The 20,273-nt window shown below is 36.0% G+C and overlaps 1 protein-coding gene across 2 annotated transcripts in view; it reads left to right on the top strand.

Annotated features, from left to right (window-relative positions):
- The window catches only part of DTNBP1 (dystrobrevin binding protein 1), a 63,732-nt gene that overhangs the window by 2,027 nt on the left and 41,432 nt on the right, over nt 1–20,273 (top strand). The window contains exons 2-6 of one of the 2 annotated variants that reach the window (XM_053992398.1): nt 859–909; nt 4,031–4,081; nt 4,777–4,837; nt 7,419–7,551; nt 13,904–14,036. In XM_053992398.1, the coding sequence (XP_053848373.1) occupies nt 859–909; nt 4,031–4,081; nt 4,777–4,837; nt 7,419–7,551; nt 13,904–14,036 (429 nt within the window). Of the gene's footprint in view, nt 1–858; nt 910–4,030; nt 4,082–4,776; nt 4,838–7,403; nt 7,552–13,903; nt 14,037–20,273 lie in introns of both variants that reach the window. The other variant, XM_053991571.1, reaches the window with a different exon arrangement.

Raw genomic sequence — 20,273 nt, 5'->3', positions numbered from 1 at the left:
TTAACCACTTCTGTGGCCTCCTTCCTTGCTCTGCATGCCATTTCTGTGCTCTCTCTCTTGTGTCTGCTGTCTAATTTGTGTGTACTGTGAGCAAAGTAAACTAAATTTTGACCCATTCACCTGTTAGCAAGCTTTTGCAGGCATAGGAAAAATAACCAGAATGGATACAGAAGAGTGCAGCTGTTTCAGGCTGGGTTGCATAACTGGGGAGCATGGCAGTGGAGAAGGGCAAATTTCACAGCTTCTCTCAGCAGTGGGTTCTTCCTCAGTGTGCTGTGGTTGTTGCTACTTGGTTTGGCTGTTATAAACAGCTCTCTGAGAGGGAGTGGAGACCTGTCTTAGCATGTCTTTTCTCAAAATGTCAACCACCTGGTGTGCTGTAGAGCTTTGGTGTTTCTTTGAATTCCTGGAAAACAGTGATCAAGACTGGGGGAGTGATTTGACTACCCCGCAAAGTGGCCTGAATATGTGTCTCTATATTAGGTTGTTTCTCAGTCCCTGGGTCACTCGGGATTACAGATCCCTCTGTCATGTCTGGAGGATATCTTTGGCTCTTGTAGTTCATTTCCATCTTGCTCATGTGTGTGTCATTTATTTCTTACTGTCCTGGGCAATAAAACTCTCCTGTGACCACAAAGGGCTTGTCTGATGCCCTTCTGCAAAAAATGTTGAGATTTAGCAGCAGTGTCAGTGGAAATAAATTCATATGAGGGTCTCCACAAAACTAAGGGAAGTTTAATTTTTTTATGAAACAAAATTAACTGTAATAGACTGGAATTAATGCATTATGTGCTCAAGCAATTCGTTCTCTGTTTTTGGTGTTGTAAATGTCTGATGGATTTGTGATTTGATTTGTAGGTTGAAGACTTTGGGCGACAAATCAAGAGATGCAAAGAAAAGTAGGCAAAGGTACTTCTGAATGTCTTAATATATAGTGTTAATGTAAGATATTCTTGTTATGGAAAAATTTGAAGTGCCTCATATATACGAGCCAATTGCAAGAACATTTGCATATAATTTTACAAAATACTATTTTGACAACAGAGAAGCTTAACAAAAGCAAATGCTTTGCTTAATACAGCCTTCATTGATAGGCCTAAATAATTTCTAATGGCTGTCAATCAGTTTATAAATTACTATTTAAATTAAATGAATATGCAGTGTTATTGTAGTGCCTCATAGAAGATTCAGGTTGCAGTACACTGAAATGTAATTGTTTACAATCTCTGTGTATCTCATGTCTTAAAATTGTAACTCAGGGTTTTTTTAATGTAAAAACAGAAATAGGAGCCTTTTTACTGTGGAAAATATGTGAGTAATGAAATACTTCAGTTTTCTGTTCCAAGAAGTTTCAAGAATTGTGCTGATTTGGTTTTCTTTCTTTCATTGTTTTGGGGATATTTTTTAGTCCTCTGCATTTTAGTTCTTTGCTCATTCTTTCAACCTGTGTGAGCTGCAGGGAAAGACTACTTGATGTCTGTAAATGACATCTGTGAGAGTTACTTCTTAAAATCAGTTCAGATATGCTTTAGTGCAAAGCATGTTCTTGTTAAAATATACTGTGTAGACACAAATTAGTATAAAAACAAGCCAAGTGCTAAAAATAAAGCATTTGAAATAAATTGTCCTAAGTTCTGATGTTTTAGATAATTTTTTTTTAATAGAGGATCTGTTGTATGGACAAGGCATGGAGTCTAAACTAAGGATGGGTAAAGGTGTGAATAAAACTATTTTAGGTAACTGCCTTCTCTGTGTGTTTCCAGTCCATAGTATTATGGCTCTTCTAGTGTACTGTAATAAATATCCATTGCTTTTTGGGAAAAGCACTGGGTGAACCAATTGAATCATCAGAAACAGGGGAATGCTGGGGTGGCTTCTGCTTTGCTGATAAAGTTCAGGGACAAACACAGCTTAGCTTGGTTGTAAGGATGGCTCAGGGCATATGGATGGGAGCCAAGGAGAGGCCAGTAAGGGTGGTGTTGCAATGGGAGTTTGTCACTGACCCTCTGACCAGGGAGAGAATGATATTTTCTCCAAACAGCTTGAGGAATCCTCTGTATCATTAAACCCCCATTCTTGTGGAGGCCTTTAGCTTCCAGCTTCTGAAAGGACAACCCATCAGTATGCAATCAAGGAGTGCCCTGCAAAGGTGTCAAGGATAACTTCTTGATGCCTCTTCATAACCTCTTTGGCATGGGGGAATAGCCTTAGGAAAGCCAGAGCTCACCTGGAACTGACATTTACAAGAGATGTCAAGGACAAGAGTGGCTAGCCCTGCACTGGTAATAAAAGGCTGGAAGAAAACATGGGATTGGTGATGAATGGGATGAATTACAGTAAATGTAGAGATTGTTGAGTTATTTAACGCCTTTGTGGCTTCAGTGCCTTGTGCTTAGTGAAAGGGGTCAAGGATACTAACCAGTAGTGATTGAAGATACTCAATCCATAAAAGCCCCTAGGACCATATGTGCCAAGAGGTATCTCATGAAAATCAATAGGTACAAATTCCATATTTCCCTGGGAAGAAAGTATGCAGACTGGGGTTGGCAGACTATCTGGGAAGTAACCTTGCTAAAAAGACCCTGGAGTTCTTGGCAGATAGCAGGTGGAATGTGAGCCAGGGATATGTCTTGTAGCAGGGAAGGCCAACAGCTAATGGGGCTGCAAACAATACCCAGACAGTGGGATTGAGGAAGGTGATTGTCCTCTGCATTCAGCACACCTTAGACTACTAACTATCCTGTCCAGTTTGGTCCCGAGTTTGCGGAAGGCGTTAATATTCTGGAGCAATTTAGTGAAGGGCCACCAAAATGGTTGGGGCAGGAACTCTGTGTATGAGGAAAGGCTGAGATAGGCAGTTGTTCAGCCTGGAGAATAGGTGACTTCTGGGAGACCCAGCAGCAGCCTGTCATTACACGTGAAGTGGTTATTGAGGAAACTGGTGTGTGGTGGGATCTCAGAAGATAATAGGCATAAGTTGAAACAAGAAATCAGACAGGGAAAGCTGAGAAAAGCTTCCTGAGAAATCTGCTTTGATCTCAAAGCTGGTTTTAACAGGGGATTGGAATAGAAACTTCCTGAGGTCCCTTTTCACCTCACAGATACTCTCACTTTGCCTTAAGGACAAGAAGATTTAATTTATGGTAGATTTGGCGGGTTTTTTTTGGCGGGGTTTTTTGGCGGGGTTTTTTTGGTGGTTTTTTGGTAGTTTTTTTGGTGTTTTTTGGTGGTTTTTTTGGTAGTTTTTTTTGTGGTTTTTGGTGGTTTTTTGGTGGGTTTTTTTTGGTGGGTTTTTTTGGCGGGGTTTTTTGGCGGTGTTTTTTTGGTGGTTTTTTGGTAGTTTTTTTTGTGTTTTTTGGTGTTTTTTTCCCCATTCAAATTGTTTGGATGATAATGCAGAACAGTCTATTTGGGTGATCTTCCAAGAGACAAATTTTGGATGATATCAAGATCTTCACATCATTAGAAGTACTGTATTGTTAATTTTCTATAACTTAAAATAAGATGTCTTTATACTTCAAGCTGTTATTAATGGAAGTGTATGCATCGAATAGCAGATCATTAGAGCATTAAACTGGTAAAGGTTCCTTAGCTTAATATTTATTTTTAGTGTAGCACATAATAAGTGGAATATGTAAGTGAATTGAGGGACATGAACTTGTGTAGTAGTCTTTTTTCAGAATGCTTCTGTGCCCTTTTTTAGGTTAAAATTATGTTCATCCTATATCTTTGTTAACTGTACTTAGAAATTATTCAATAAAATTTGTTTTTAATGGACACAGTTGAATGTTATGATAGACACAGACTATCATAAAACAACCAAGGAAAAAAGCAATCCTGTCTTTGGAATATTCTTGTAAGATATACTGTGTAATGCATTTTAAACCAAAATTGGCAAAATGTTTGTGAAAATAGGAGCAGGAGGAAACATTTATGTGCTCAGCATATCTGTCAGATGTGTGTGCAAACATTTTTTTATAACAGCCTTCTTTTCTTTAACAATTTTGTACATTTGTAATTTGCTTTATAGAACTGTTCAGTGTTTGCCAGAGTTTTCTGCTGGACTGGAATTACTAAGCAGGTATGACCTTCCTTTTCTTTATTAGTGTTTGCTTCCTATATTAGATTAAAAAATCTAATTTCTTAAGAAAGAAATTAGAGAAGAAGATCTAAGTGTTGCTAATAGGCTTTTGGTTGTTCTGCAGTTAGTAGTGTGGGAGTGGTTACCAAATGATAAATGTGTTTAAAGCTTGCCCAGTTCTAAAGTGCTGTCATATTAATGAAATTGAAGTTCTGGAGGAAAAGCTTCATTTAAAAGATAACTCTAGTCCATATCCTAATGCAGAGGGGTGAAGCACCAAGCACCAGCACTAAGCCACAGTCTGTGGTTCATAACTTAAACATATTTGATACAATTTCCTTTTTTTTTTTTTTTTTTGGAAGGGCTATATGTAGGATTACAATCTTGTTAATTTTTTTCATTTTCTTAATTGAGTTCCAAGTGACGTTTAAGGCAGTGAGTTGTCATGTAAGTATTGTTGGGTCCTCTTAGCTTTTAATGTCAGTTAGCAGGTTAAAAAACATGAAACACTTTTTCTTTAGAAGACACTATTTCTCATTGTATATTTGTCTTGGCAGACCAGTAAGTACTGGAAAGAATTACACAGCTTTTTAAGCTGTAATTTCTGGTAGTACCTGTAAATATAAGCACAATGACATCCATGATTTCCGTTGTAAGGAGCGTGCAGTAAGAATAGTAATTTGTCTTCTCTTCAGATATGAAGATGCTTGGGCTGCCCTTCATAAAGGAGCCAAAGATTGTGCAAAAGCTGGAGAGGTAAGAAGAAATAACAATGCCATGCATGAGATATTTTAAAATGTGTAAGTAATTTTAAACTAAAATTTTTAGTACCAGCCTACAGAGTTAACCTTGGCCCTCAGGTAAACATCCACACAGCTTTGTTCACTCTCACAGTAATGTAAACAACAATGTAATACAAATGTGAAATAACAAATAACAGGATGCAATGTAAACAGTTGCAAAGATGATGTTGTACGTTATTGCTGTAGCTCTTTAAAAGCAGTGGGGGGTGGCTGGGAAAGTACAGAATGTATTTGGGGTTGAGGCACCTTAGTGGTTTGTATCAGGGCAGGGCTGTGGCGCTGACACTGCTGCCCACTCCTAGTGCACAAGTGACAGTAAGATTGACTTGCCCAGTCGAAAAGATTTGGGAAGTGTTTGTGCTTTCTTTTAGTTTCAGTCACTATTCCTGCCCTGGAAGCAAAGTGACAAGTTGTGTGGTTTATTTGTGGAATGAAGGGAAAGGGAACTTCCAGTGAGTGTTGCCGATGCATTACTCAGCACCAGACTTTCAGTTTCAAGCTATGGTTAAGGGGCAGACAGTGTAATCTGGGTGGCCATGATGCAAAGAAGGACTGAGCTGTGGGGTTCTCTGTCCTGGCTGAACCCTTCACTTTGGCTTAGTGCATCCTTCCTGGCTCTTCTCTTCATTTAGAGACTTCTCTGTATCTTTTTATAGTGGATAAATAACTCACTGTGTATTTACAGTCAGAAAGGAGGTCTCTTAGGTTCTTCTTTCTCTTGCCTAATGGTATGGCCCTGCTTTTTCCTGCATTCTGAAGGTGAAAACCTTCAGGCACTGGAGATGGAGTTCTCCTTGCCAGTTTGGCATGTTTTACTGCTCATAATGTTCTTTTTTTTCGTAGAAAATCTCATAAATGGTGTGGTCACAATTCTATAGTACTTGTTATAGTTTGCTTTAAAAATTGTAATTTTGAAAACAATGTGAGGTTTCATATATATTAAACTAATATAGCCTAATCTCACATGTTATGGCTGCTTGGGAAAATGAGAATTAAAAACTTCAAAAAAGACTTAAATTTTCCATTAAATTCAGATATTTACTTTACACACAACTCAGTATGTATGTATTGCTTGTGGAGTTTTGTTTGTTATTTTTTTATAAAAGGGGAAAATAAAAACTCTGTAAGCACAGAAGATTGTACTATAGAAGACCTAAAGGTCCACTTGTCCAGTATCTTATTTCTGCTTACTTGTGCTGTCTTACTTATAAATGTTGAGTAAAGTGAAAATTTCAGGCTTTAATTGCAGCTTAGAGTCCATGTTACCATTTAACTGTTACCATGTTAAATGGTAACAGTTCCATGTACAAAATTGTCCTTTTAGATGATTGTCATTTCAGCTGCATTCAGTTATCTCAGGGCTGAAATGTTTGTGGTGTTTGTCCCCATCTCATGGTGGCTTGTTTTTTTTTGTTTGCTGTACTGTTTGACAGATATAAATACCATATCCCAGTCTCAGAAATAGACCTGGCTTTATTTAAGAAAGACTGTTAGGTCTTTTGAAGTGTTCCATTTCTCACTGGGCTTTGGAATAGATTTTCAAAACTTGTCTGGTGAAACAGGGTGTTTTCTTAACAGGGCTAGGTAGCTGGAGGAATTTGCAAAAGATAGAAGTTGTTCTTTTGAAATAATTGATATAAAGTGGGTAGAATTGTAAATTTGAGAGCTCCTTTGTCCATTGCTCAGACTTTTTCAGTTTCTGCCTATAAAGACTATAGAAATGGAGGAATTCAGAATGCAGATACAGCCATAGATTGTAGTTGTGTGCAAGAGGAAGAATGGTTAATGGAATTAAGAGCAGGGAAACAATAATTGAATCATCGCAATTATATATAATGGAAATATTTGTTACCCAAGATCTCTTGATCCTGGTGTTTTTCATAGAAAATATAAGTGAAACTTTGAAGCAGTGTATACTTTTTTATCTTATTATATAATAAAAGTTAAGAAGAATGAAACAACAAGAATTGAAGTAATGTAGAAATGTGTTCATAAACACTTGGCACTACTGCAGTTTATCACAAAAGCAGAAGAGCAGTAATGTTATAAAGGCAACTTTTTTAAAAATGTTGTTCCTTTTACTTTATCTTCTAGACTACTTTGCATGTGCAGAATTTTCATTTTTATTGTTAAAATGAAATCGGTATGACTGGCAACATTAAACTATTGATATAAATATGCCTAAAATTGCAGCACTGCAATGTTGTTATTGTGCACCAATGCAACACGGCTGCCAAAATGTCAGGTGCATCTTGCTTACAGTTAATAACATCCATAAAATACTTCCTGCATTAATTAGTCCATTGAGAAATAGCTTTTTGCCATATTGTTGTTCAGTGCATTTTGATATAAATATTCCATACTACAGGGGATTTTTTTGAGCCTGTTGTTTATTTACTTGAGGAGTACACAAGTGGCAGTGCTGTAGGGTTGCTGTGCTGACCTTATGCTTCCATATGTATTAATTGTAAAAATTAGTCAAGATGCTCGTGGACAGGTACATAAGTTTGCAATTAAAGACCTGTTTGTTGCAGCTGGTCGACAGTGAAGTTGTGATGCTTTCTGCACACTGGGAGAAGAAAAGGAGCAGTCTGATGGAACTGCAGGATCAGCTTCAGCAAATACCTGGGTTCTTAGCAGATCTGGAATGCCTCACAGCAAGCCTAGGTAAGTTCTGATAGACATAACAAGCATTCAGATCAGTACAGAGGATTTGACTGAAGTTCAGCTGTTGTGAATGTTGTGATTATGAAATTTAATTCTGCTTTCTGTGGTAAAACTGTAGTTCTTAAACAAGATGTTTTTTTTAAAAAGATCGACAAGAAGCAGTGGTTGCTCTCCCAGCAGTTGAAATTTTGTATATGTTATTTGAAAAAAAAAAAGGCAAATGTTTGAACAGGTGAAAAATGCTATTTTTGAAGTTTTATTAAATTATTAAGATTTTTGATAGTATGAACACTCATGTATATAGCTGCTTATTTTGGAGTCTGTGTAATTTTACATAATAATGTTTAAGCTTAATATTTGCGGTGGGATGGGGGAAATTTATCTGGCTGGGGACACTTTCAAGGCAGAAACCTTTGGTTTAAAATAATTGTTGGTTCCAAAGGTAACTTCCATAGTTTGAATTTATGTACAGGGTTAAGATATTCTGAAGTGATACCCAGCTTTTCACTAGGTGAATATTAATGCTGCCTATTAAATTAGCAAACACCTTGTGTTTGTTAGGTGGGTTGCAATTTTTAAAACTTTACCAAAGATTAACCTGTTCATTTTATTTAAAAGAGGAAAAGATGAATGCTTTGGTGGACTAATTTTGGAACCTCTCATACAAAACTGTTGATCCACTGTTGAAAATTAAATTAAGAAAAAATGTTGGAGACTCATAGTCTCTGAATATCTTTGCTGTTGCTGAGCCTTGAAATGGGCAGGCAGCATTTGACAAGCAGCAATCCTGTCTGTCCACAGTACCTCTCTTGATGCTTCCATGAAAATTTATACTGGGTGTATCAAATTAAAGCTTAGAAAAACTCCTGTCTGCACATGGATTTTAGGTAGCCGAGTTCCCCAGGGAATGTGCCTGCACTTCTCTTTCTTACAGCAGCTGGGAAGCATGCAGAAATTCCTCATGTGATTGCAGCTCTGTGTTTTTGTGGACTGGGCTGGATTTGTGTGCTGACATCATGTGAAGAAAAGGAGGGGTTTTTTCTGTGTTCAAGGGTAATTTCTCATTCTGCTATGGTCAGTGGACATGCACAAATCAGCTTTTGTTCCTAGGTAGGCTGATAATAACTTTGCTATTTATTCCTGAACCAGGGAATGTATTCAACGTTTTATTATGATTTTCTTATACCATATTGTTTAATAAGGCTTTATCATCTGTGCTAACCATTTAATATTGGCTGTTTGAAAAAAAAATTCTAAGGAAATAAAAGTTCAAATAGTGATTTATTAAAATACTGGGTTTAATATTACCGTGCAGTCTACTGGTAGCCCAAAGATAAACAATAAAGTAGAAGGCTAATGGAATTGCCTTTATAGATCATAATGCTGCAAATGCTGTAAATCCTGATGAATTTCTGATTCTTAATACAGTTTTATGAACTAGAATTAATCTCACTCTGATTGTATAATTTCTTGGATAGGTACATCTCTAGATAATTTGTTGATACTGCAAAAGTAGGATTTTAGGAAGCATTCAGAAGCCGGCTCAGGGAAGCTAATGAATTTTGAGGTGTACTGCGAAGGTTCTGAGACTTGAACCAAACCTTCCAGATTTACCTTTTGTGTCAGATTTTAAATAATTTATCTAAAGTTTCTTATTAATTCCTCCTAGCGTCTGTCAGTTTTTTTAATTGTTTTGAGTTTTATTTTTTCTTCTAATAATTTTTATGGAGTCTATGTGAAGAGATAGATATAATGTGTACCAAATTAATCATCTAACCTCATGAAGGTGATTTAGCAGAAGTTCAATGCAATACTCTGCTCATTGTTTTTATTTTTTATAACTCTTAACTGACTGCTTCATATAAATATTAACTGTATTCAGTTTTCCAAGAGATGACTATTACTCTGACTGTAAATTTTCAATATGAGTGAAATATTCTGTAAAAAAGAAAAAAAAAGTGAAAATAGAATCACAAAGTGCTGGGTTATGCACCCAAGATGTAATTTGGCTAACCTTCATAATTTTAACAAAATAGTTGTTTCTTCTGACATTATATGCTTCTAATAAATCTATTAATGCTTTCATTTTGAAAGTAGGTAGGGGACCCTGGCTGCTTTTGGTGAAAGAAATTTCAGATAATGGAAATGAACCTTTTTAGTGACCTACTTAAAATTGGTATGACTCATGTACAGATTCTTCTACTTTTGCTATGTATTACAAGACACGTTTTCATTAGCAATTTTATAAAGTTCTTTAGCCTAGGTATTCACATTATCAGTCATCCCTCATGTGAAGTGGAAAGTCTGTGTCTTCATTTGATAAATTTATTGTATTATGCAATATCTTGTAGCTGCTACTAAGAACTTTGAGGAAAAAATTACTCTCATGTAAAAGTGAAAAGGACTGTTACTGCCCTTTCAAGGTGCAGAATTAGAATCATCTCTTAAGCCAGCTTTTAGTTGAGATATTGTAGAAAATATCTTCTTGGTAATATCTGGCATACTTAGTATGAAATATGTTTTCATGTTTGAGCAGTGGCATTTTGCTCAAACATTGTTTTTGATTTCAGCAAATCAATACACACAAACATTGATCCAAATCCAGTTTTTCTCCGTTCCTTTTTTTTCTTTTAAAGATCAACTTGATACTGGTTTCAGAAAGACTGATCTTGTACATAGGTGACAGATCCAACATAGGTTGGAAATGTTTTACTGGTGGGACTGGGAAGAAAATAAGGCTGGGCATGCAGTCACAGAGATAAAAGCCTTTGCTTCTTAGCCTTAGAGTTTTGTTGTTTTGGTTTTTTTTTTGGTTTTTTTTTTTTTTTTTTTGAAGTGAGGGCTGGATGGGTGTGAAAATTCGTTGGGGAAACAGAACCTTTTGCACTGCTTAGAAGTATCCTTGTTTATATCTTGAGTAAAAGGTCAGTCTTTTTTATTTCAGATTATGTATCAAGTATGAAAGTTGCCATTCTCTAGCTTTGCAGAATTTGTCTAATTTTTTTAGAATTTGCATTTATCTTTTACTGAGAAAATCAGAGAAAATGTTGAGAAGATCTATGTAAAACCAGGGAATTTGAAAAATATTGTGTAAGGACAGCTATGTTCAACAGGGAATTTTTCTCCATAGGCTCCAGGGCGCAACACTTCAGCAGAGGGGGTTGTTGTATTAGGTAGGGATATATATGTATAAAAGGCATAGTTTGGTGCTGTGAACTTGGAAGTGTCTGAGGATTGAATATACAAGGAAAAGGATCCTAGCATACTTGCTATGTAGTTTCAAGAAAGAAGCTGCTTTAACTTCATGTAAGTGGTATACTAGCTGGGTTTAAGATCCTTTCTGTAAAAACAGGTAAAAAATTGAGCACTAGTAGAACTGTAATGATATAAAGTTTTTTCTTTACTTTTTTTTTTTTTTTTTTTGTTGCAGCTGAATTGAGCTTTTCCTGTTCATATATGTCTTTCACTGCTCATTTTAAGCTCTTAGTAATCTCTGCCCCTGTGTGGCCTAGAGGTGGAGGGAGTATCTTTGATATAATTGCTTCCATCCTTTCTACTTTTTGTCTTTTAGTCAGAAAATAAATGAGCTTTGTAGAAATGTCTTTAGTGCTACTGCATGGTTTCTCTTGTTTGAGTGGCTGGGACAGTGCAGAAAAGCTACATCTCAACTGAGTGGAAACCTATTTTCTGAGATACAGCTGTGATTTAGCTATTTTAACAAATTTTGTACTCATACAGAACTACAGATAACATAGATTTCAGTTAGAAAAATTATGTGGTAAATTTAAGTTAGGTACACTTTAGAAAGAAATTGTTTTCTGGATGAAGAAATCAGTGGTTGTTGAGTTCTAGGTAAATACTTTAATACCTGATAGCTGGTAAACTATGGAAAACACTGTATGCTGATGGAAGATAATGCAATGTAATGTCACCTGACCAAACTTTAAACATACTTCAAAATAATTAAAACTAAGAATTAAGGTTTCAAATAATGTTGTTATACTTGTGGTAATGTAAGAAATACAGCCCAAACTGCTATAACTGGAGTGATGTGACCCAAAGAAGAAGGTTCTTTTCAGCTGTCTAATAAAATAATACTATTTCTACCAAATAGTAGAAATATTGCTATACATGAAAATTTTTAAGCTAAAGGTAAATATATTTTTTTAAATCTGAAAAAAAAATTGTGAGGAGATGGGGTTTTACAGCCTAAATTTCAAATTTATTAAATCTGTAGTTTTGTTTGGCGCTGCCTTTGTATGCACAGTGCATATATTCTCTTTTGGGTAAGAGAGATGTTAATTCTCAGCTGCAATTGGTGCAATAGAGCTTGTCTTCAACTTTTTTTTTGTGAAAAGCAATTTTTCTTTCACTTCAGAAAGGAAAAAAAACTTCTGAAACCTCTGTTGGAGTAAAGCAGGATTGTTGCCTCCTGGAGAGATCTCTAGTGTCCATTCCTGTTCTTCAGGAGCGTAGTGTTTTCTGCAATTCCCACTAGAGGCTGCTCAAATGCAAGTGCTAGAAATCACTTGTTCTCCAGAATTCATTTTTCTTTATTCTCTTTATTTTCCTGTCCTTTGTTGTTGTCTTTTAATATTATTTCAACAGCAAATACAGCAAAGCAGGTGGTGGGTGTTTTTAAGTGGAAAAAACAGTGGTTGATAGGTACCTTAGTAAATTATTTTCAGTCCTGCGGTGTTTGAGAATTTTGCAGATTAATAAGGGAGCAATTATTCTGAAAAGCAAGTTAGCACAATACAGGTATTTGGATTTTAATGCACTCAGAGAAGTCCATTTCTTAAAGAGAAAGGGCCAACCAATCATAATTGTAATCATGATATTACACTTTGAATACATCTGAATTTTGTGAGAGAAAATTGAATATGTGGTAAATTATGAATGTTCTACATCACAATATGTAGAACTGAAAACATTTTTCCCCTCCAACTTGTTTCTGCCTTAATTGTCAACTGCCTTTCTTTTCTTTTTTTTTTTTTTTTTGTTTTTTGCCAATCCCTCCCCCTTCTGCTCAGTGATCTGTATAAAATACAGAAAAATAATTTAGAGAAATTTTTACTGATTAGATGATTCATGTTTCCCGTTCCTGTTGTGGATCTTCTTTAGTAGGGACTAAAAAATGGTGCTAAGTGAAGCTGAACATATGAATATGCATCCTAGGAAATTTGCTTATCAAGTCTTAACTTTTGCTTTTTTAGGGGAACCACAAGGATGGCTATTTATAAAGAAGCAATGGCTAAGGAAGTTGAAATGATTTATTATCCAAGATAGGCTTCAAGTAGAATGACCAAGCCAGAATGGGGGATTTAACTAATGCCTTCAGCTTACTGTTTCCTTTTTCTTGAGAGTCTGAAATACATTAACTCTGGCTGCTATTTATTTGTAAAAATGTGAATTATTCTTGCTCCTGCAATTTACCTTCCTTCTGCTATAGGAGAAGGCCTGGCAAAAAGATGAATAATATTCCTGTAGTTCACACAGTTTCATCCCAGAGTGACCAGCTGGTTAGGGTTTGGGAAAGTAGTGAAATCCTGAGGAGAGACATGAAATTTAGCATTAATCACGTCAGGGAAAGTGATCCTTTGCTATAAGGTTCACATGGGTTAATTCAGGTGAGGAGGGACCTCAGGAACTGTCTAGTCCAAATTTCTACTCAAAACAATGTGAGCTATGAGATGAGATCAGTTTTCTCAGGACATGTCATAGACAAGATCTATTTGAAGTTGAGACTGAACAATTATGTTTAAAGACAAGATTAAGAGATGCATACGTAAAATAGGTAGATTTAATTGTAAAATTTATATATGTATGTAAAATAAGTAAATCTCTATGTTTAGCTATCAGTAAAGGGTCTGTCTTTAGAGACATAAATATAAGTTCTTTTATATTACCATGGCATCATGTGAAAGTTAAAATTCTCCCCGTGTGCTTTATTTTTGCTTCATTTGAATAAATGAGGATTTGACCTGCCTTTGGCCAGCACAGCATTATTCCTTGGATCGGTACTCTGTAGGAAGTGCTAAAATGACATTTTGCTCAAGAAGGAAAAGTATGAGTCCTGAATGCTTCTCTTCCTCAAATACAGGCCAGGAGCCTGTGTCACCACAATGCTGGGACAAACAGAATGGTTCAGTGCCTTGCTACAAGGGAACCTCAGAGAGATCTCCCTTTAACGTGCCTCTGCTGCCACTCTTCACTGTGGGATTTGGGCTGAGATTTATATGTGTGCAATTTTCACCATATTAATTATTTATCTTTACGAAATCCTGTTTCTGTTCAGGTGAGTTGTCTGTCTATTGATGCAATTTGATATTCATACAAGTCTTTCTTACAGCCCAGCTAGAGGCAAACTTTGAGGAAATGGAGAATCAGCTGTTATGTCTTGAGGAACTATGTGAGCAGTGTGAATTGGAAAGATACAAATGTATGCAGACATTACAGCTGGAAAACTACAAGAAAACAAAAAGGTAAATAAAGCACTTGTTACAAATATAAATTAGCATACAATATAAGCATTATGTAATTAACCTCCCCCCAATATATCATATAATCCCTTTTATTTTCCTCTTCTAAAGAAACAATAGTCTTTGACATGACGTTGCAAATTTGTAGTAGATTCATTGAATGTCTTAGTAATGAACAAAGAATACATGTGTTTGGAAAATTATTGTAACATTGTTTTTAAGATTAAGTCATGTTTATTATTCTCCACAAAGAATTTGAATAAGAGCTGTTGTTAATAAGCAGAGATAAATTGTTGTTTCTTTTAATCCCTTGCCCTGGTTTATGGATTCCTTTTTTTTCTTTTTTTTTGTTTTCCCCAAGTACCTGTCAGGTGAGGAACTGAATTTTCCTCTATTTTCCTTTCAGTTCTATCAGTATCCAATCCTATAAGTACCTTTTACTCTGTATGAAAGGTATTAATCTCCTGCCATTCTCTTACTTATAAAAGCAGGGCATTAATTCTTGGAATCAGACTTCAACTTACAGCAATATGTATGAAAATTCAGAACTTTGAACTCGTGAGCTTCAGGTTTGCCTAAAAGATAAAGTGACAAGACAAAAATATTAAGCCCTTAAATAACTGAAACTGTTGACTTCCTTGATTTTTGTTACCACCAGTGCCAAAAACAGCCTAATAAAAGGAGATAAGAAAAGCAGTATTACATTCATTATATAAATGAGGAATTGAGGAGTTGAATTGAAGCAGTTTGTCAAAGACAGTGTCTGATGGCCTGTTAGGGAGGGGTGGGTGGATGTGGATGTTGGCTGACATGGGGAAAACCAGGTTACTTGATCTGTCCAGGCAGGAGTCCTGCTGTTAGCCAGGGGAAGTACCCTGGCATCCTCCTTGCCTCCTTGATTGTGGAAGCAAGTTTGATACTTGTGGTAAGATCAGAACAAGTGGTTCTTTCACAGTTCTAATGAGGATATGGTGAATGAGGGTAAGACTGTGCCAGACAGCACTGGCTACATTTTCCTCAGCTTATCTGTGTTCATCCTCCTTACCTATTTGTATGGTTTTTTAAAATCCCAGTCTCTTCCCAAAAGATCTATTCACCCCTGATTATTTTTCCCTACTGGTTCCCAGTTATTATGTAGGGAATCTTAGGCTTCTATGGTGTTACAGATCCAGTTAATGAAGGAATGCTGATGTTGCAGATTCTACCTACCAAAAGTTTTCCAATACCTTAAAGATCCCCCTTCAATTTTCTGTGAAATTTGGCTGTTTCTTACCTAACTCCCCTTTAAACACTTGTGAAATCCAGTCATCCCTCATGGTCCTATCTGTGGCTTTTGTCAGTATCTTATTATAATGTTATCTGTCACATCTGGCAATTTCTCATGTCATGTCCCTTTAGATTTTCACATCCTGTTCAGTTGTCTTAACCTCAGACCAGGGCCTCAGCAATAGTCTAATTTTCCTGCAGCCTGGATTTTCTCTTTCGCAGGTCAGGGCAATTCCATATTCTCTCTCCAGGAAGAGTCAACAGCAGTCAGTATGGCTTGAATATTCACTTGTTCAGACCTACTTGAGTAATCTAAATATCCAAGAGCAATAATTCCAAAATTCTAAATATGTGCTATAATAACACAATTTTAAAATGTGTATAAAACAACAGATTTAGCCCTGTATAATTATCTTTCTACAGTTTTCTGAATGCTTTTTTTGTTCTCTGCCATCCTTGCTCCATTTCTCCTAGCCAATGCTTTCAGTATCAAAATAAAGTGTTAAAACATTGCCTGCTCTACTTAGCAGCATCTAATCACTTTTATAAATAGAATGCTAAGCAAGCTACTTAGTGTAATTGTAAGCTGATTACATTTGGTCAGACCTAGACAAAACAGGAAAAATGCAGGTAATTTCTGGTTGATCATTACCACTGTATTTATTTAGGTAAGAAATTAACTGCTAGCTCATTACAGGAAGGACACTTGCCAGGGTAGGTGCTTGAAGGGCGAGCAGCTGATTAACTTGACGTGAGTGTGATTTGTGGTGTATGTTTGGGACTTGTATCCTGTCTTTTTAGTGCTTGGTGTTTTTACTGTGATACCAGCTGAAAGCTGAAAGAATCAAGGAGGGGGGAAGGGGTCAGGAGCCTATGCTCTCTCTTTAGCACAGAAATTATTTTCAGGGAGTAAGTGCTTTTGTATTTGAAAAAAAAATATTTCATGTGTTTTGACAATATAGGGATGAAAACTGAGATGAATTTGAGCACTAGAAACTCTGATTATTTTAAACATGTAACAAAATGTAATTTCATTGTAAAGTCACTGTAGAGCTTAGGCTAGAAGCTCATGTATTTCAAATCTTTTGAAAAAATCCTATATGAAAGACTTAGAAGAAGGTGCTTTAGGTCAACATCAAACCTATGAAACGCAGCTTATGGTAACTATTGGAAGTTATTTTGAGAAATAGGTCACCCTATTAAATAGAGCAACTTCATTTCAGTTAAAACAGATCAATTTTTTGCCTTTTGTCATTGTGTTGAGTGCTAATTTCAAAGTAGATTTATCAATACGCATCTTTTCCAAACTATTTAAAAACCTAGTATTTGGGGGGATTTTTTTTTTTTTTTTTTTGTGAGCTTATCTCTGGAATTTTAATATTCTCTTTTTGGTGTTTAAATCCATTGATCGGAGTACCAGTACTGTTGTATGAAGTCTAGATTCCACCCTTGTTTTCTCTGGTTAGTCTCTCTGCAATCGTTTGGATGTATGTTAGCGTTAAACCATGTAGTTTTGTTTCCTGTCTTTTTTCAATCAAACACAATTCTTCTTCCCTTTCCTTCATTCTCCTACTGCGGATATTCTGATTGCAGAAAACTTTGTGTCTCCTTAGTCTCATGTGGCAATTTTTGCTTTCCCAAGTGCACAGTGTCCTTTAGGAAGCACTGTCAGGAGCCCACTTTTGTCTCATCTATTAATGGGCCCTGAATGGCAGCCTTGTGGTATAAGATAAAATGTTTTTGACCTGAAGCTGTACTTGCCATGAAGCTTGTGGTACCGTTTGTATCCATTTCAGAGAGATAACTACATTTTGAAAAATAGCAGCTCCTGATTGTTGTGTCAATTAAAAGGAGCTGCCCAAATGCAGCATTTTGTAGGAATACACTGGGAATAGCAAGGTCCTTGTCGCTGGAAATGGGTGAATAGATTTTACTGTATGTTATTTGACTGAAAACATAACTGTCTGAATGATAATTTTTTAGGATGTCTTTTTCAGTATTTGTCAGCTTTGAGAACTCACATAGAAGGAAAACAAATTTAAAAATCTAAAATACAAACCTTAGCGGGACTACTGTTTTTTCCTTTTTGATGTTATTTAAGCAAATGCTTTACTCGAAGAAAAAATAAGTTCTTTAAATTTGTGTTTATTCATAATTTTTGAATTTTAGAGGTTTACTTGTAGTGTAACCCCATGCTTTCATAATTAGTGCCGTAGGTGAGGAGTTGGACAGATTGTCATAGTTTTTGTTGGATGCATTGCCGTGCCATGATGGTACTTTAGTGCTTCTGGGGGAGAAGAATGCTGGATTTACTTTCTCATTCAGAAGGGTATAAAATTTATGGCAATTGCACTGGGTAGATTAGAGATGTGTGTGAGAAAATGTCTTAGTTACTGTTGTTTCCTTCTGTAGACTTTATCCCTCTTTTTAATTGCTTTGGGAACAAAAGGAACAGTAAGAGCTGTTGAATGTAGATACGGTGACTTATCTGAGGCCTCAGCAACATAAACATTTGAAAAGTAGATACAAAAGAACTTCCATATCTGTAGCTCTTGTTTAGATTCCATAGCATTCCTCAAGTGACAGGCTGGGACAGTACTCTGTACTGTACAGCATCCTCAGTGGTGATTCCCTCCCACTTGGCAGTGATACATTTAAATTTTGCCTTCATAACCCTTCCAAGCTTTACATGTAATTTATAAAATTTAGTTTTTATATATAAAAATGTGTATATGTCCCTTTGTTGCAAATGTTTCTAACAGTATATTTTTCCTTCTGGCCTTAAGTGTACTGTGAATTATTTCTGAGACCTCAGCGACATGTTTCATAGTCCTCATCAAAGTTTTCACCAGTGTAAATTTTCATGCCATTCTCTTTATGATCAGTCTCCTAGTAGTATAGATTTGGAGCTGCTATACCTCTGTGTAAGTGGGTACTTAAATAAACATTTTTTCAAGATTGGATGCAGAACTTCTGTTACCTTCTTGAGTTTTGACTGTGCACTGGATGGCTGGCTTTGAGTTTTCATTAGCCATTGTATCAGTTTCTGCACTCACATTGCAAAGATGTTTTCTATCCTGTTTCATGAGTAGAGCACAATCAGCAGCAAGTCTTTTCAGGGTGATAACTGGCTAGAATTAATTTTATTGCCATCAGTTGTTGCACTTCTTTGGGCAGACACATGGAATGAAAATTCCTATTGATCCTGAAGAGACTTGCACAAGCTTTGGAAGAGTTTAATGGATAATTTTGCTTCGTTTTTTTTTTTTTTTTTTGTAGTTTGAAGGGTCTGAACTTTCTTTTGTTTGCAAGAACTCTTGCATTACAGTATTTTGCATATGCCAAGCCCAAAGGACTATGCTTCATTATTAGTGAATTTTACTCCCCTCAGTGCTCCCAGTATTTGGAAACATTGGGCAAGACTGAACACACAGCAGATTTGAAGATTGCAGGGGTTTTGGCAGTTTTTTCTCTTATTTGCAAAGTGTGAATATACGGTATAATTTATGTCACTTTTAAGTTGATTTAATTTTGCCCGTTCTCTGGTGATCTTTGCTTGATACAGAGAGCCAATGACATTGTTACAAAGAGATTTACTGCTTACCTTCTCCTTATAGTCTTGTTTTCTTTCAAATAGGCAAATAAAAGACTTTTCTTTGGCTTTTGTGACTTGTGGTTAAAGATTGAATGTTTTTGTTGGATCCTCTGTATCCTACAGCACCTTTTAATAATGTTATCTAGAAAATGTTTAAACATTATGTCAATCCTGCATAATTTATCTCTACCTTTATGTGGTGTTTGTTAGTGGGCATAATCTGCAAATCTTGTCAAGCTGTTAATACCAGGCATTCTTTGTCCAGACTTACTGTAGCAATAATAGGAACAGATGGTTTAGGACTGCCTTAATCATCATTTTGTACCCTCCCTCTCTTCAAAAATGCATTATTTATATGTGTAATTAATTCATTGTGGCTAGTGGCAGAAGAACAGGACTTAGATGCTTGTTATTACCACACTAAAATTCATTCTTTGTGCTGTGTCTCCTGATACATTCTCTGTTTCTTTGCTCTGGATTATTTCCTGAGATCTTTAATAATGCCTTTCCACTTACATTGAAAACTAATTCATTTAAAAGTAGTTTAAAAAAAAAAAGGTATTAAATGCGTTCATTGACAATGCTTCTGTGAGGGAGATTTCACACTCCTACATCAAAGGGACGTGTTGAGGATAACTGAAGAGATACAAGTTGTAACTTCTCTCTGGCACAGTTGCATTCATGCTGCATGGAACCACATTCAGCATTTTAGGTGAAGATGGTACATGGAGTCACAAGCTCCTTTTACTTGTTTCTGTGAATTGGGGTTTTACCGTATGTCGCTTACTGAATAAAGCTTGGCCAGTTTTTGAATACTGTAATTTTTTTGCTTATGGAAGTTGATAGCCAGGTTAAAAGAAGGTCTGAAGTTTCTTGTATGGCTATTTGCCAAAAACAGGTTTGCAGGAACTCCATTTCTTTCTAGAGAAATATGGTGGAGTTGATGGTGGAGGTGGCCTTTGATGGTGGATTGTTTGTAACTTTTCTTAAACTTCACCTTCTCTTACATTCTTTCTAATTTCTCAAATTGTAGCTTCTCTTAATTTTCTATTCTCAAATTTCAGCTTTAAACTTTGGTTCCTAAAATTTTGGTTGTATGATAAAAACAAACTGTGTTGATACATGTATGTTTTAGTGATCCAATGACGTTGCATACTAAGACAAAATGAAAAAAAAAAAAGTAAAAAATGTTGGGTTTTTTGAATAACAACAGGACGAAAGCAAAAGCATTAGTAACTAGTGTGCTGTGCAAAATCCTACACCTGAAGGCATGAGCTTTTAGAGGGAACTAAGCATTTTTTCCACATTTCAGATGCCAGTTTGGAGTGGTTCTAATGGTAAGTGGCCTGTGTCAGTCTCTTAGCAGAGGACAAAACTTG

Source organism: Vidua macroura, chromosome 1 (assembly GCF_024509145.1).
Source record: "Vidua macroura isolate BioBank_ID:100142 chromosome 1, ASM2450914v1, whole genome shotgun sequence".
Taxonomy (NCBI): Eukaryota; Metazoa; Chordata; class Aves; order Passeriformes; family Viduidae; genus Vidua; species Vidua macroura.
Note: the sequence above shows the minus strand (reverse complement) of the source record. Positions and strands in the feature narration are given on the sequence as shown.